The sequence below is a fragment of the Heteronotia binoei genome, chromosome 8 (assembly GCF_032191835.1).
Source record: "Heteronotia binoei isolate CCM8104 ecotype False Entrance Well chromosome 8, APGP_CSIRO_Hbin_v1, whole genome shotgun sequence".
NCBI classification, from domain to species: domain Eukaryota; kingdom Metazoa; phylum Chordata; class Lepidosauria; order Squamata; family Gekkonidae; genus Heteronotia; species Heteronotia binoei.
This window is the reverse complement of record NC_083230.1, coordinates 92360813-92379360: the sequence shown is the minus strand read 5'-3', so window position 1 is coordinate 92379360 and position 18548 is coordinate 92360813. Positions and strand designations below refer to the sequence as shown.

At 42.8% G+C, this 18548-nt stretch overlaps 1 protein-coding gene across 2 annotated transcripts in view; it reads right to left on the bottom strand.

The window, feature by feature from the left end:
- NT5DC3 (5'-nucleotidase domain containing 3) overlaps positions 1-18289 on the bottom strand; it is a 57093-nt gene extending 38804 nt beyond the window's left edge. For both annotated transcript variants that reach the window (XM_060245600.1, XM_060245599.1), the window contains exon 1: positions 18027-18289. In XM_060245600.1, the coding sequence (XP_060101583.1) occupies positions 18027-18237 (211 nt within the window). In that variant the 5' untranslated portion in view covers positions 18238-18289. The remainder of the gene's footprint in view (positions 1-18026) is intronic.
- Positions 18290-18548: the final 259 nt, after the last annotated feature.

Sequence of the window (18548 nt, the reverse complement as noted above, 5' to 3'; positions counted from 1 at the left end):
TTTATGCTGCCTTAGATAATGCGCAGTTCTCTTCCCACTTTATCCTCATCACAACAGTGAATCCATTAGGCATTACGAGTGTCAAACTACAGCCACAGGTTCCATCTTCAACCTTGTTTTGAATATCTGCTGTATTAGTGGTGGTTTACTTCTCCTTGTACTTCTGTCTCTCTTTCCATTCTCCAAGAAATTCCGGTAGAGGACATGTCCTCTTTTTTTGTTGTCTGTTCTCCTTTGGGCTCTTTTTAAAAAACTGATGAAAATGTCCTCTTTGGGTTGGAAGGATAGGGACATTCTTAGTAGAAATTATCACAGAAATTTTGAGCAGACTTCGGAGGATGGTGGAAGACAGTAGGGGCCTGGCGTGACTTGGTCCATGGGGTCGCAAAGAGTCGGACTCGACTGTGCAACAACAACAAAATCACAGAAATATTAGGTATTTAAAATGAGATATATCAAAGTGATCAGTTCTTTGAAGTAGTCAGTCATGAAATTTGTCCTCTTTTTTTGCTTTTCAAAATATAATAAGCCTAAGCACAGGACCACCTTCATCTGGCTGTTGTAAAGATAAAATGGGTACGCCTTGTGGCATAATTTAGGCACAGAGAGAGAGAGAGAGAAGCTGGCCCAAATAGCCACTGAGATCCATCGAAGAGGGGGGATTTGAACCTTGGTCTTCACCGGAAGTCCTTCATTCGGCCCACGACTCTACAATAGCCCTATGGGGGTAACAGCTCATATCTTCAATCTTCTGTTCAGTTTGAGCTGAACTCATCCATTTTATGGGTCGGGGGGTGGAACAGCCGCATGTGTGCATATGCACACATCCCTACAAGGCCCCCCCAAAACCCCACACAAATAAGCCATAAGCCAGTTGCATATCCACACATATGCACACCTACCAGGCAAAACACACACACACAACAGAGATGGAAATGGCCTTCACACTTTCCATCTGGCACCCATTTTCAACAGGGGAATTCAGACATCAGAAAAAGTGGTGTGGAAACATTGGCATACAAAGTTTCGGCAAACTTGCTTCCAGGATAGGCCGGACCCAAGTACCAGCATCTGGGGTTCAGAAGACAGATGTTGTTATCTGACTGTGTTCTATGTCTATAAAAATACCACAACAATATCTGCACAAACTGCTCATGTTACTGCAGCCCTAGTTAGAGCTTGGAAACGAAGTAGGATTGGACACAGTTAGTACTTGGATGGGAGACCAACAATGAAGTCCAGGGTTGCTATGTAGAGGAAGGCAATGGCAAGCCACCTCTGCTCATCTCTTGAACAGAAAACCCCATGGTTATGGGTTGCCACAAGTCTGCTGAGACTGGATAGAACATTCTTATTGCCCTGACCTGGATGGTCCAGGTTAGCCCAATCTCATCAAATCCTAGAAGCTAAGCAGGATCAGTCCTGGTTAGTACTTGGATGGGAGACCACTAAGGAAATCACAGGTTGCTACATGCAAAGCCAGGCAATGGCAAACCACCTCCGTTTGTCTCTTGCCTTGAAAACCCTACAGGTCACATAAGTCAGCTGTAATTTGATGAAACTTTTCACTACCACGTAAGTTTAACTTTAAGTAAAATTTAAGGCACTATCTTCTTTTTCTTGATGCCGCATGTGTGTGTGTGTGTGGGGGAATCCTAGTCTTCCATTGGGTAAAGAGGAAATGCATTTTTTAAAAAAAGCAGGAAACTCAAAGTGAAACTGTGCAGCACTTTACCACCTGAAAAATAGCACAAACCAGAGAAGCAGTGTTTTGAAATAGCTCAGTGTTTCCCAAAGTGGGCAATATTGCCCCCTGGGGGGTGCTGGGACGATCCAGGGGGGCGGTAGTAGCCTTGGGTGCAATTGGGGGGCGGTGAATAAAAATAAGGGGGCAGTGGAAGCATAAAGGAAGAAGAAAAGAGGGTGGGAGGTATCAAATTTCTGGGAGGGGTCCAGAACATCACATTTCTGGGAAGGGTCCAGAATTTCTAATTTAGAGAAAAATTCCAATTAATAAAAATAGAGGGCTCCTTTTTGTCTGCTACTTAGTGCGATTTCACCCAATTAGACTAGTAATGAGGGCCACAACTCCTTCCAATTAAAATATAAGAAAGATGCAGACAAACAAGAAAGAAAGAAAAAACCTTATTAGTCTATCCTAGCCAATACTTGCTATAGCTAGCCGCTTCTCAAGGTTACTTGCAGTTTCTCTCTCAGCAATACAGTTCAAATCAGGACAGTGGAAGTACTGCGGCAATTACACAAACTTCTCTGAAGAGTTTCAAGCTGTAGCTTGCTCCTCACAAGATTTTCTGCAGAGCGTCAAGCTTCTTACAGACCTCTGGTTACCAGGTGGTTGTTTCTGTTGATTTCAGCCAACCACAATGCCCCAGACGCAGAGACTGATTTCCCACTCATCTTACGCGGCTCTCAAACTCCTCTTCTCAGCAGGGCTTCCTTTGGATTTCACACTATTTGCCCCAGGGTTGCAGCTAGCGTCTGCTTTTTTGTGCAACAAACTGGGTTTTAGAGGTTTCTGTTTGGCGTGCGAAAAAGCCAAAGCTAGCTGCAGCCCCAGGGCAGATAGTGTGAAATCAGAGGGAAGCCCTGCTGAGAAGAGGAGGCTGGGAGCGGCTTAAGACGAGTGGGAAATCAGTCAGAGTGTCTTCTCAGGGTAGCTACTAAAATTTTATTTTTCATTTCCCTGACCAACATTTGTCAATTTCCCTGATCACCATTCAAATATAACCACAAGTTAAAAAATGAATAGGTTGTGTTGCATTAATGCAAGGCTTAATGAAACATTCTACTCTACAACTACACAAGTCTCAACTACAAAAATATTTGTCAAAGTAAGAGATTTAATATCAGCTTCTTTCAACATTAACTGCAGCAACATCTGTTTTGCAATTGCACCAGAAATTACACCAAGATGCAAACTTCAACTCAAGTAAACTCTGAATGCGAACAAGTAGAAACTTTCCAAAACTGGGAAAGTTTCACTTTCAGTTTCTGGTTCCAGAAAGTGTAATGAGCAGATCAGCAAGAAAGGAGGTGGAGTTTCTGCAATCTAGAGAAGCAGACAACCCTCATTTGCAACCTTTATGCACGAGAGAAGTCAGGAAAGAGGGTGAGAGAACTGGTTCTCTGTAAACTCCAGCAGTAACAATCACATTCGCAAAATTTACTTTGCAAGGTGCAGAGTAGAAAGTGCTAGTTGTCTGTGAAATCCAACAGCGGCAAAACTCATTTGCAACTCTGTGCTGGGTTTAGCAGGAGACAAAACGTCCATTCCATACACAAGCATGACCCAAAAACATGCTTATTTTTATATGTAAGTTAAATGCAGTACTAGTAGGTAGGGATGAAAACAGATGTTTAAAGTTTGTATATTGCTAAATGTTTAAACTAGCCTTGCTTTGCCAATGCTACAGGCAGATTTTGGAAATCATGCAGGGACAGAGCTCAACAAACACATTAGGCTGGTTGCTGGGGGTGGAGCTGAGAAAAAGGTGGGACTGGGAAAGGGCATCATAAAGTTTTACTTGTATTCTGTTACTTTGTAGCAGAGGAATAAGCGAGGCGCACACTTACTGATTGAAAAATGAGGTATTTTACTTTGACATCAAAGCAGGTTCATTTGAGCATCAAGGCTCCCAAAAATAATGAACCCCGGACCCTTCTCAAAACATCAGCTTTAAGCAAAAGCGAGCCTGCAGCCTGCCGCCTTACACGTTATCTGATTCACTTCTCCCCTCCCCTTTTCTCCCTGCTTATTCCAGCATGTCTGCTTATCTCTATTCAGCAAGGAGCTTCCTCAGAGGGCCTCTTTATCAGTACCCATCTGTGTCTTACACCCATTTGAGCTGCCTGCTTTTCTAACAATTACAGCTCTTCAAATATTGCATCAGACATTCTCTTTGCTGTTAAAAGCAAAACCATATTTTCAATTATTATTATTATAGGGGTGTTCATAATTATTCAGGGGTCCCTCTTCAACTTCTCTATTCCAGTTGCCACAAGAACAGATCATGCTTTTGCAGCAGCAGGTCAAAAATTCACTGCTTGAATATATTTTAATCACAATTTCGCTGACTTTCCCTGACCAATTTCCATTTTCCTGACTTTCCAGAAAGTGGCAACCCTGCTTCTGCAGGGCCAGCGCATGAGAGTAGGTGGGTAAGTGACCACCTAGGGTGCCACCCTGCCAGGGGGCGCTGCTGGGCACCCCCTTACTCCCCCTTCCCTTGTGGCACGATTGCGCCAGCCAACAGACAAGCCAAGAGCCCCAGGCGGTGTTGCCACGCTGCCGCTTTTCTTTGCAGGGCAAACATTGCCTTTGCTTGTCGGAGGCTTCCAAGGAAGCCTCCAAAGAGAGCCCCATTTTACTGCTGCCTGCTGCTTTCAGGTTGAAAGCGGCTGGGTGGTGGCACCTTCCCATTGCATTAGTTGGAGCTGACAAGGGGAGGGTGGATAATAATTATAAAGAAATTTCAAAAATTCTCTGTGTATGGGAATGTTGCTATGGTTGATTTTATAAAATAATTTTAGAATTTCAAGCTTCAAAGTGTTTTCTTTACAACATCTTTGTTTAATCTGTGTGCAAATATGTCATTGCATCTTTTAGTCCACTTCCTGAAGGTAGATTTCCAGGGGGACACTGTGTAACTTTTTTTCTGAAAAGGGGGTGTTAGACCAAATAAGTTTGGGGACCTCTGAAATAGCTGCTAAAAAGCCCAGGAACATTATGCATCTGCCTCACTTCAGCAAAGAACAAGGTTTGTACTTGCGGCTGCAAATGAAGAACCAAGTTTGACAGAGAGCTTAACATACCATAAGGAATCTTAAAGCTTTAAACAGCACAGCTAACCTGAAAAAAATGTACAAATTCCTGCTTAGACAGCTCAGGCAGCAGAAAGTTTAGTCACTCTTTCCCCAGCATCCTGATTCATTTAAATTCTTTGTGTCAAAATGACGCAAGTGGCAAGCAGCCAGCCAACGAATAAGGGGGAAATCTAAGTATCTTACAACAGGTTAAGCCGTAAAAGCATTCCTTTTCTTTACTGCCTCAACCTCCAGCAAGAGGATAATTGCAGATTTTTCTCTTTTTTAGGAGACAATCCAAAAATATGCTTTATCAGCACCATCAGAACTACGCATGAGCTATTAGGACAGCTTTTAGGCCCACTGTCTAAATAAACTCAGCCACCACTCCTAGGGTTCAAGCATGCTTGGTAGGTACACTTTTCAGCCTGTAATTTTTAATGCTCTGACCCAGATATATCTCAAGCAGGGCTGAGACTGGTTACTACTTTAATGGGAGACCACCAAAGAATACCAAGATCTCTACGCAGAGGTGTGCAACGGAAAACCACCTCTTCCATTTCTTGCCTTGAAAACCCAATAAGGTCACCATAAGCCAGTTGTGAGTTGATGGTAAAAAATAAAAAAAAATCTTTAATGCAAAACATGAAGCTCCAATGACAGCAATCAGAAATGGATCCAAGGACACATATACTTCCCATCCCAGCCACAGAGCTACCATCAGCATGTCCTCTCTTCAGCTGCCAACCTAGAGGAACTGGAAGGAGGGGGACTCTTATCACAAGACCTTCGAGTAATTTACTACCACATGGAGATGCAATGCTGGTTCATTATCCCAACCTCAACATACCCTTTTTAAGGTAATGTTGCCCTCTAGGACTCTGTGAGAAAATCGATCCATCACATATACAGAGCAGAAAGAGGTTGCAGACAGCCATGTTGGTTCAAAGTAAAACCTGAAACTACATGATAACTTTGTTATTAGGACCAACCAAAATGACATAAAATAGTGTGCCATTTTGGCCAGTCCTCATGAAAGATATCATGCAGTCATGAAGATCTTCACAGATACTTTCACACCACATATTTCATGTCTAATTGCTTTCACAGAAGCCAGATTCCTAAACTTATTCTTGGTGAGTCCTGGCATAAATTAAGTTCTGCATCTCTCCCAGACACAAGTGCAGACTACCAGCCTAGACTTCTTAACCCCATCCTACCCTGCCAACACAAAATTTATGCAGTACACGGTTCACTTGTGCTACCCAAGTTATATATGAATTATATGATCTTCTACACCTCTATAATAACTGACAGACTGAACCTATATTGCAAGAAGTGTTTAAGCCTGGTGTAGGTAACATATTGAGAAAAACCATTAAAACAAACAACAGAGGCTGGGAATACAGCTTGGTGGTTCAGACTATGTTTTGCATAGAGGCTCAATCCATGGCATCTCAAGCAAATCTCAAATTGCTGAAAAAAACCTCTGTTTGCCTGGGGCCCTGAAAAGCTTGCTACTTTTACTGAGCTAGGTAAACAAAAGGTCCGACTGGACACCAGGTTTGCAGGTATATTTTTGGACTACTTGGTAACTTACTATATATACTGTAATCTATGTGGAGCACCAGGCTAGCCCAATCTTATCAGATTTCGGAGGCTAAACAGGGTTGGTCTTGGTTAGTATTTGGATGAGAGACCTCCAAGGAATGCCAGGGTTGTGACACAGAAGCAGGCAATGGCAAACCACCTTTGACTCTCTTGCCTTGAAAACCCTGTAGGGTCACCATAAGTCAGCTGTGATTTGATGGCATTTACCACCATGTGGAGTGCCTCCCTAAGTTAGTTTATATGGAGGTGGAGAAAGGAACAAAGAAAGTTTAACCAGGATTTTGTAGAAAAAATCCAGCAGGGACTCATTTGCATTTTAGGCCACACCCCCTAACACCAAGCCAGTCAGGACTGTGTTCCTGCTGGGAAAAAAAGCCCTGGGGTTAACTGAAATAGCTTTTCCAGGTCCAGCGTCTGCATCAGTTGTGTCTCCAGCTACAGAATAGCTTTGAATAGACTGTATAACTGGCAGATTGATAATGACTGCCAAGAATTGTCACTTTTGCATACAGTTAATACATATCAAAACATGCAAAATGACAAGTGATGTTTAGCTTCACAACTGCTTTACTGTTTTGTTTGTTATGTAACAATGAAGTTACAGGAATGTAGTTTAAACCTTCTTACTCCAGTACCGCAGGCTATTTACCACCAAGAAGGAAACTCCACTGGCATATTCTTTATGTTACAGAACAGAAGTTAACTGGAATTTACTTTTGAGTTAAGTGTTCTGCTCCATAGCACCTGAAAAAAGTAAGCATAAGCAATGGCAAGAAAAACTCTATGCATAAGAAAACAATGACTTAATTATACATTTCTGTCTTCTTGTGGAAGTGCCACATCAACACATTTCCAAACCTAGGTAAAAGTAGATTTTCTTCACTGTGCTGCATTGCATTAGATTGTTTCCCTTTCAATGACAATTTAATTAAAACTTTATTGCACTTCTTGGAAAGGCAATTATTAGAATGATTCACAATTGTTTAAAACAAATTAAAGAGCTGCAGCCTAGGATAATGGGTTTCCAATATTAATTCAGCACTTAACTGCTTGTTTTACTAGATGGAATGTTCTGCTGCTCTCGAGAGATCAGAGAACCAAAGCAAATGACTATCAATAGAGGTTGCCTGAAGATAAAACCCATATCAAAGATACTCAAGCTAAGAAATACCACTGGAGCCAAGTCTGCTTTGAAGATTCTTCTATCTCACAAAGAGAGAACTAGTCTGAAAAGTACAGTGGCCACAAAGTAAACCCATTTATAGGTAAAGTTGATCCTTATTTAAAAAATGATAAGGCAATTAAGATTATGTATCATTCTGACAAGCATACTGGTTAATAAACTCTATCTGCATACATCAGTAAGTATTCAGCAACTGTAAAGACATAGAAAACACGATTTCCTTCTAATAACTACTTTGTAAGCACCATTAAAATAATAGCAAGATGGTATAAAAAACAAAACATTAATTGCACTAAAACATAACAGGATTCCAGTGGCTCCTTAGAGACTACCAAAATACTTTCCATTCTACCTACTGTATGACCATCTTCAGTTGCCTATTTTGGAAAGTACAAAGCTCATCATACTAAATACTGGTATGTAACGCCGCACCCTGTGGATCATAAGAACATAAGAGCCATGCTGGATCAGGCTAGTAGTTCATCCTGTCTCATACAACAACTGGCCAGTTAGTATGGAGGGCAACAGGGCACAGAGGTCGAGGCCTTCCCCTGATGTTGCCTGGTATTCAGAGGTACTTCCTCTGAACATGGAGGTTCCCCTGAGTCACCATGGCTAGTAGCCCCTGGTGAACCTGTCCTCTGGGAATCTGTCTAATCCCCTTTTAGAACTGTCTATGCCTGTTGCCATCACAACATCTGTTGGAAGCAAAGTCCACATTTTAATCACTCAGAAGTATTGCCTTTTGTCCATCCTGGATGTACCGTCCATCAACTTCATTGGATGCCCTTGGGTTCGAATATTTTAGGAGGGGGGGAGAAAAAGCTCTCTCTGTCCACTCTCTCTACCCTGTGCATAATTGTATAAACCTCTATCATGTCCTCCTTTAATTATCTCTTTTTTAAACTGAAAAGTCTCAGACTCTTCAGCCTTTCTTCATAGGAAAGGTACTCCATCTCATTAAATCATCCTGGTTGTCCTCTTCTTCACTTTTTGCAGCTCTGCAATGTCCTTTCTGAGAAATGGTGACCAGAACTGCATACAGTATTCCAAATGTGTCCATCCCACAGATCTATTCAGGGGCATTATAATATTGGCTGCTTTATTTTCAGTCCCTTTCCTAATAATCTCTAGCACAGTGTGTTGCCTTTTTCACTGCTGCGGCACACTAGGTTGACACTATTAAGCGATATGCTACAACCCCAAGATCTCTTTCCCTCTTAGTGTTACTTTCATCCAGATTTCTAGATGAATACTCTCCCTCTTCCCAACCTCCCCCGCCCCCCACAACTCTTGCATCACAATAACCAATACACACACGGTATTCGAGGAAAATCAGAAGGAAACATACTCTGAAGTTGCCTTGGAATCAGCATAGCTAAGAGAGAGAACTAATTTGCACCTTATTAAAATGAATGCTTTAATTCCTAACAATTCAAGTTTCAAGTAGTCTGAAGGTGTCAAGGGCAGGTAGTAGAGTAGCAACTAAGAAGCAAGAAACATGAATGAAAGAAGCCCTACATATGTGCCTAAACATTTTCACTTCTGAATTGGAAAGCAGTAAACAGCCTTCTAAGATAGCGAGAACTCTTTTTTTCTTTTTGCTGTACATCATCTTCCCTTAGCCACATGATCAGAAAGCAACACAAGCAAACTCAAAACAGGTCATGTAGCTATTGCCCCAACTATGGTAACTTTCCCCTGCAGCCCAGCTTTAATGTACTGCTACCAGGGCTTTTTTTCTGAAAAAAGAGGTGCCACAACTCTCAAGAGGGACAATGAATGAGAAACACACGGGTGCCCTCATGAAGTTGTAAATGTTTTTTGAGAATTTTGTTTACACAAAGGGGTTCCAGAACTCCATTTCACTGCATTCCCCCAGAAAAAAAGCCTTACTACTCTTGCCAATTCTCATTCCAGAAATTAACCATGCATTCTCTGCAAGATTTCCTCTTGGTAATTTTCTCCATGGGAATCAGACATTTACTAATTTATTGAATGTGTAAAACACTGCTCCCCTTCCGTACATGTATATTTTGCCATATTTAATTCACTGCAATTGAACTTGGCTTGTTTCGCTGGTATAAAGTTAAATGCACCAGACTTTGATCAATGAAAGTCTGAATGATTTGCATCTAGGAATTTAGGGCACAAAATGCTACTAACTGGACTTTGGATCTGATCTGGTAGGGTTGATATTATGTTCATAATAAATCTATGCCAACTGACAGTTGTAAACAAGCCCCAACACAGACTGTGTTGTCCTTTGGACTTCTGCATTTCTTTTTTTGTTGTTGCTCAGTGACACAGTCGAGTCCGACTCTTTGCGACCCCATGGACAAAGTCACGCCAGGCCCTCCTGTCTTCCACCATCCTCCAAAGTCTGTTCAAATTCATGTGTGTTACATCAGTAATGCTGTCCAGCCATCTCATCTTTTGCCGTTCCCTTCTTCTTTTGCCTTCTGTCTTTCTTAGCATCAGGATCTTCTCCAGGGAGTGCTCCCTTCTCATTTGGTGGTCAAAGTATTTGAGCTTCAGCTTCAGCATCTGACCTTCCAGGGAACAGTCTGGGTTGATTTCCCTTAGGACTGACTGATTTGATCTTCTTGCAGTCCAAGGAACTCTCAAGAGTCTTCTCCAGCACCACATCTCAAAAACATCTATTCTTCTGTGCTCGGCCTTCCTTATGGTCCAGCTCTCACAGCCATACATTACCTACTGGGAATACCATCACTTTGACTATACGGATTTTTGTTGGCAGGGTGATGTCTCTACTTTTTATTATACTGCCCAGGTTTGCCATAGCTGTCCTCCCAAGGAGCAAACGTCTTTTAATTTCATGGCTACAGTCACCATCTGCAGTGATCTTGGATCCCAGAAAAGTGAAGTCTGTCACTACTTCCATGTCTTCCCCTTATATTTGCCAAGGTGTGATGGGGGCGGATGCCATGATCTTAGTTTTTTTGATGTTGAGTTTCAAGCCTACTTTTGTGCTCTCCTCTTTCACCCTCAACAAGAGGTTCTTTAGGTCCTCCTCACTTTCTGCCAGTAGAGTGGTGTCATCTGCATAACTGAGGTTGTTGATGTTTTTCCCGGCAATCTTAATTCCGGCTTGTGCTTCATCCAGGCCAGCATTCCGCATGATGTACTTTTGTCTAACTCCTTTTCCTATTCTAAACCAATCAGTTGTTCCATATCCTGTTCTGACCGTTGCTTCTTGACCCTTATACAGGTTTCTCAGGAGACATGTGAGGTGGTCTGGTACTCCTATCTCTTTAAGGACTTGCCACAGTTTGTTGTGATCCACACAAAGGCTTTAGCATAGTCAATGAAACAGAAATAAACATTTTTCTGATACTCTTGTGGTTTCTCCATAATCCACTTAATGTTGGCAATCTGATCTCTAGTTCCTCTACCTCTGCGAAACCCAGCTTGAACTTCTGGTAGTTCCCGATCGACATACTGCTGAAGCCTAGCTTGTAGGATCTTTAACATGATCTTGCTGGCATGTGAAATGAGTGCAATGGTGCAATAGTTTGAACATTCTTTGGCATTATCCTTCGTTGAGATTGGAATATAAACTGATCTTTTCCAATCCTGTGGCCACTATTGCGTTTTCCAAATTTGTTGACATAACGTGTGCATCACTTTAACAGCATCATCTTTTAGAACTTTGAATAGCTCTACTGGGATACTGTTATCTCCGCTCGCTTTGCTGTTAGTAATGCTTTCTAAGGCCCATTTGACTTCACACTCCAGAATGTCTGGCTCAAGGTCAGCAATTTCACTGTCATGGTTACCAAGGACATTGAGATCCTTCTTGTATAATTCTTCTGTGTATTCTTGCCACCTCTTCCTGATCTCTTCTGCTTCTGTTAGGTCCCTACTGTTTTTGTCTTTTACCATGGCCATCTTTGCACAAAACGTTCCCTTGATTTCTCCAATTTTCTTGAAGATATCTCTTGTCCTTCCCATTCTATGATTTTCCTCTATTGCTTTGCATTGTTCCTTCAGGAAGGTCTCCTTATCTCTCCTTGCTGTTCTCTGAAAATCTGCATTCAGTTGGGTGAAATTTTCCTTTTCACCTTTGCCTTTCACTTTCCTTAGCTATTTGTAAAGCCTCATCAGACAGCCACTTTGCTTTCTTGCATTTCTTTTTCTTTGGGATGGTGCTGATTGCTGCCTTCTGTACAATGTCACAAACCTCCGTCCATAGTTCTTCAGGCACTCTGTCTATCAACTCTAGTTCCTTAAACCTATTCCTCACCTCCACTGTATATTCATAAGGGATGTGATAAAGGTCAAACCTGAATGACCTAATGGCTTCCCCAGTTTTCTTCAGTTTAAGCCTGAATTTTGCAATGAGTAGCTCATGATCGCAGTCAGCTCCAGGTCTTGTTTTTGCTGACTGTAAGAAGCTTCTCCATCTTTGACTGCAGAGTATATAATCAATCTGATTTCTGTGTAGCCCATCAGGTGATGTCCATGTGTCAAGTCACCTTTTAGGTTGTTGGAAGAGGGTGTTCACTATGACCAGCTTGTTCTCTTGACAGAACTCTATTAGCCTTTGCTTCATTTTGTTCTCCAAGGCCAAACTTGTCAATTGTTCCAGTTACCTTTTGACTTCCCACTTTGGCATTCCAGTCCCCTATGATGAGGAGGACATCTTTTTTTGGTGTTAATTCTAGAAGTGTTATAGATCTTCACAGAACTGGTCCACTTCAGTCTCTTCTGCATCAGTGGTTGGGGTATAGATTTGGATTACTGTGATATTGAATGATTTGCCTTGGATACGGACTGAGATCATTCTGTCATTTTTGAGACTGGATCCCATTACTGCCTTCCTCACTCTCTTGTTAACTATAAAGGCCACACCATTTCTTCTATGGGACTCTGGCCCACAATAATAGATGTAGCGATCCTCTGAGTTAAATTCACCCATTCCCATCCATTTTAGTTCACTGATTCCCAAGATGTCCATGTTCAGTCTTGCCATCTCTTGTTTGATTACATCCAGCTTACCTTGATTCACAGATCTTACATTCCACATTCCAATGCAGTATTGTTCTTTGCAGCATCGGACTGTTCTTTCACCAGACACATCCACAGCTAAGCGTCCTTTGGCCCAGCCGCTTCACTCTTTCTGTGGTTACTTGGACTTGCCCTCTGCTCTTCCCCAGTAGCATATTGGGCACCTTCTGACCTGAGGGGCTCATCTTCCAGTGCCATATCTTTTAGCCTTTTGCTACTGTCCATGGTGTTTTCTTGGCAAGGACACTGGAGTGGTTTGCCATTTCCTTCTCCAGTGGATCACATTTTGTCTGGGTTCTCAGCTGTGGCCTATCTATCTTGGGTGGCCCTGCATGGTATAACCCACAGCCTCACTGAACCATGCAAGCCCTCTCGCCACATCAAGGCAGCAATCTATGAGAGGGCTTCTGCGTTTTAAGCTATCTTAAATCAATTTCATCCATGAGAGGAATAAACCCTTGATCAACAAAATCGTCTTGCAGCAGGATATCCACATCTCTTCTTCTCTCCAACTTGTCATCAAGGACATTATTCTCCACCTTGTTACATTTCAACACTCATGTTCCACTATTATTTGGGGAGAGGCAGAGTAGTAAAGCTGCAGTACTGCAGTCCAAGCTCTCTGCTCATGACCAGAGTTTGATCCCAGCAGAAGCTGGGTTCAGGTAGCCGGCTCAGGGTTGACTCAGCCTTCCATCCTTCTGAGGTCAGTAAAATGAGTACCCATCTTGCTGGGGGGAAAGTGTAGATGACTGGGGAAGGCAATGGCAAAACCACCCTGTAAAAGTCTGCCATGAAATATCATGAGGTGACATCACCCCAGAGTCCGAAATGACTAGTGCTTGCACAGGGGATGACTTTTACCTTTTTAGACATATATCCCAACAACCAGCATCTCACTGTTTGGTCTCATGGGCAACTAACCACTACCCATCACAAACCATGCTTTCTACCTGGCCCACTTTTTTAAAGCTTTTCTATAGTTCCCATCCGAAGAAAATTCATCCAGAACATTTCTAGTAGCTTTAGATTACATTTTTCATTTGTTTTATATAGAGGTACCTCCCATGTAATAAACTCTGCAATTGTCTGCAAAGTATCATATATAAACAAGGTGAAACTGGTTCAACTGCAGGCCTCTTTTCTTCATAGTTTAAGGAGTATCATCACTACATTACTGCCAGTTTTAATAGATTCCTCCCTGTGTCCATGTGCATGCACACACACACAAACCACATACTTCTACAACAACCAGTTACAAAACAGAACAAGTAGTTCTACCATTTTTAAAGTGGCCTTGAAGATCTTTGCATTTACTCAAGCTTTAGAAGTTTACATTAGCTGGCTATTTTACGGCTTGCCAGGTATAGGTTTCATTCCTGCTCAGAGCATTGCTTTCTCATGTTCTGCAACTGATTTTCGGAGCTTTTTTTGAAAAGAGTTCATACATTTTAATGCTACCCCACTTTCCCCTTTTTTGTCATCAAGACACAGTTGACCTACAACAATCCAGTAGGGTTTTCAAGGTAAGAGAGGTTCAAAAGTGGTTTGCCATGTCTGCTAATGCCCTGATTTGCCTGATGGTCTCCTGTCCAAATACTCACCAGTACCAACACTGCTTATCAGCCAAGATTCAGCAAGATCAGACTAGCCTGGGCTCTCGAGGTCAGGGCTCAACCTCCTCTAAGGGCAACTATTTTTCAAAGGGATTAAATGCTGGTGAATATTTTAAGGATTTATGTTGTCGGAGTTTAAAGGAAGTTCATAAGCAACTTAATGAAGCAGAGAGAATGCATGGAGACTTGATTAGGTGGTGCAAAAAATAACCTCTGGGAGACTGAAATATAGGACCATTCCATACGTGACTGCTCCTTGCCTGACTGCAACAAGAACTGTGGACTTGCATATTCATAAGAATTCACACATTCAGCAAAAGTTCCAGTTTTGAGTAGGCAAGTGATGCATGTGCAAACTGGCCAGTAGAGAGAGAATCACAGAAACTATTTGTCAAGTGTACACTTTAGAGGATTTAGGGGAGAAGCATCCACATGAAAAGTCTGATTTGCAAATGTTCAGTTGTTTCAGCTTGTTTATGCTTCATTTTTACAGATCCCGACAATAGCCTCCAGATAGCAGAGGGACTTTTTCTTTTCTTTTGGGGGGTGGGGGTGGGGGCAGCCTCCTGGCCATTGCCATCTTTTGTCTACTGTCTCAGTCCAGAACCCAAAGCAGTCAATCAATCTTCTCTCTCCTGTAAGAACGCTACAACAAGCAACACATGCCTCATAGAGATGCCTAAATTCTCACAAAATTTCTTCTTGTTTCAAAAACTCAGTCGTCAATTTGGTTGTCATACAGTCATGACAATTAGAAAGGTTGCCAGGGCAACCAAAAACAATGGCTGAACTCTCACAAAAAAACCTTCTCTTTAAAGTTTCACAAGCTGGGCGCACTTGTTTTTAAAAAAGCTGAAAGAGACAGCATGAGCTTCTCCATCTCCCAAGAAGGGGAGCATGATATTTAGAGTGAGCACTATGTTTAAAAAATCAGAATGTCCTCCAAAAGGTCATAACAGAGACCATGAAGCTGAATAAGTATCCCCTTCATCAGTGGTACACAATTTCATTTAGACATCTCCTGCTTCAACATGACACACTCAGGATTGCACCAAAGAAGGACATTGTTCTTGGCCAGTCAATTCAACATTTTAAAGCCATTTGAAACCATCCTCTTTCTTGCAATCCTTTGCAACTTGGATTGCCCAAAGTCAGAGGATTTGCCTTAAAAGAGAGCAGTATTTACCACTATTCCAAATACTATTTATCCAGGACACATAAATGTTCAGGAATCCACTAATAACAGTGTGGCAGCTTACAAGCTTTCAGCAGTGCAGTTCTCTTACTTATATAAGCAATACTTTTGTCAAAGGTGAGAAGAACATTATGTTTATCCTGTCTATCCACCTTCTCTGCAAGGGAATATTAGCATGGGATTCTCTCCACACACACCCCGCTGATTTAACCCATCAAAATTCAAAGAAGTCACACAAAATTCCTACCTAACACACATTGACTTTGACAGAAATGGAGAAGTCTGGAGTAGCCATAGAACGAAGTTTGAGTCTAATGGCACCTTTAGGTAGGGCTTTTTTTTTTTTTTAAAGCAGGAACGCACAGGAACGCGGGTGTAACCTAATATGCAAATGAGTTCCTGCTGTGCTTTTTCTACAAAAAAAGCCCTGCCTTTAGGACTAACAAAGTTTTATTCAAGGTGTGCAAGCATGATTTTACCTGGATCTGAAACCTCATCTAAAAGTGTGGAATGGTTACTGTGCATTCAAACACGTTAACTGCCTCAAATTGATCTTAGTGACAATCACTGGTCATGTTCATGTTCTAACACATTGCATTTCAGGGCCCATTCACACTCTAACAAGACAAGTTTGCCAGCAAGCATATATACAAGACCCACAACAGATACTAGCGCCCCAACATGCCAATTTCTCATTTTTGTTTCAATCATATTTTCCAGGTATTAAGTTTTTATATGCATAAAAGATAGTCATCAATTTTCAGATTACTGACAACACTGTCCTCTCAACAGCCTCTCTCTATAAAAACTGCACAGTCTCTTCCATTTCTGCAAGAGATGAACATTCTCCATATGCCATCCTTGATAGGACTATTTTTTACTCTCTAACACCTACTTAAGTCATCTGTCACATTATGTCACACTTCTAAACAGAACCTGAATTTCTTTAAAAGTCCTTCCTCTTTACTTGCAACTGTGCTATTGGCTGTTTTACTTGCAAGCATACTATTGGCAGCTGAAGCTCAAATACTTTGGCCACCAAATGAGAAGGCAGCACTCACTGGAAAAGACCCTGATGCTGGGAAAGACAGAAGGCAAAAGAAGGGGACAGCAAAAGATGAGATGGCTGGACAGCATTATTGATGTAACTAACATGAATTCAAGTGGACTTTGGAGGATGGTGGAAGACAGGGAGGGCCTGCCGTGACTTGATCCATGTGACTGAACAACAAAAATACTATTGGCTTAAGGTGGAAAGTGCCAGTCAGACACAAGGAGACTTATAGCGACCCCATACGGTTTTCAAGGCAAGAGATATTCAGTCCTGACCTGGATAGCTTGGACAACCCAATCTTGGAAGCTAAGCAGGGCTGACCCTGGCAAGTACTTGGATGGGAAACCTCCTTGGAATACCAGGACTGGGAGGCAGAGGCATGCTGTTTCAAACCACTTATTTGAATGTCCTCCATGCCCCAGTAGAGGCTGCCAGAAGTCACCATAACTTCCAGGCATGCACACACACACACATACAAATACTACAAAAACAAACAAACAAGAGACATTCAGAGGTGGTTTGCCATTGCCCAGCTCCTTGGTATTCCTTAGAGGTCTCCTATCCAAAAACTGGGCATGGCTGACCTTGCTTAGCTTCCAAGATCTGACCAACTCAGGCTAGCCTGGACCATCCAGGTCAGGGCATACTACTGGCTACTAGAAATTATATTACCTGTCAAGCATCACAATTTATTCCCCAACTATTTGTGAACTCATTCACATGACCATATACATAAGGAGGCCTGAGCATGCTGGCTTCCAGCACTAGATTTGGCTTTTGACACAGCACCACAAATATACATTTGCAAGCATCCCACGGAATCACTAAGGAACAGGAGTCAAGGGGATTGTTACATAGAGCAGTGAGCACAAGAGTATAATAGCATTTTTTTCACAGACACATCTTCCTTTTCCACTCCAGAGCACCAAGCAGCAGCCATGAAATTATTGCACCATGTCCACATAGTGCACATATTAGGCTTAAGAGGTTTGGTCAAGGTCACAAGTCAGCCTCACAGGGATGCAAATCTAAATTCTTCAAGTTCCCACATGCTGTGCCATCACACCACCAGGGTTCTGAGCATGCTCTTGGAGGGTTTCAGTTCTCCATTCTGAAGCCCAAGAGCTGGCCACCTCAAACATCTACAAGGCATTTCTGACAGCTAGGAGTCTGCCATGGTACTAACTGCCTTTTAATAACACCAGTCAACACATCACAAGATAGCGACCACAAGCTTCACCATTCTGGATGTTAGGAAACATACACTCTAATATCAGCTGGAAGGTTCTAAAGAATGGGACTCCCATTTCAAAGAGAAATTTGTACCAGTTTGAGCCACTGACTACCAGCTATGTGTGCCTTTGCTCACTGTACCGGATTCCTCGTCTGATGAAGTGTGCTTAGCACACGAAAGCTTACGTTCTGAAAAAGTTGGACTTAAAGGTGAAATTGACTCCTATTTTGTTCTACTACTTCAGACCAACACCGCTGACTACTTGGATCTATGCTCACCTTTAGTCACTTTTTTGGCCTCGTTGTAGCGCGTCCACAGGTAGTTCTTCATATCCGGAGGCGGAGCCGAGGGCTGCTGCGGGGCCAGCGTGCAATAGGCGCCTGCCTTCAAGCTGCAGCAGGAGCATAGCCCGGAGGCAGGAGCCACCCGCCGCGCACACGCCTTCCCCGCTGCATCCAGCAGGACTCGCCCAGCAGCGGCGACTACCATGACCGGCGCCCGGCAGCCTTCCTCCTCCCAGGAGTTCCTTAGAGCAGAACAGCGCCCGCTCCTTCTTCTCCTCCTCCTCCTCCGTCGCCGCCGCCACCAGCCAGCCAAGCAGCCAGACTGCCCGCTGCTGCACCGTGCCCGGCTGAAGTCACTTCCTCAAGCCACGCCTCCTCCCGGGCTCCCTCTGGATGAGGGATCGAGGGGGCGGGCCTGAACGCGTGTCTGCTCGGAAACCACGCCCCCATCGTCCCCAAATGGCGAAAAGTATCGGGCGGCGGCTTCAGCAAGGCGCAGAAGCGGCGTTTACGGTT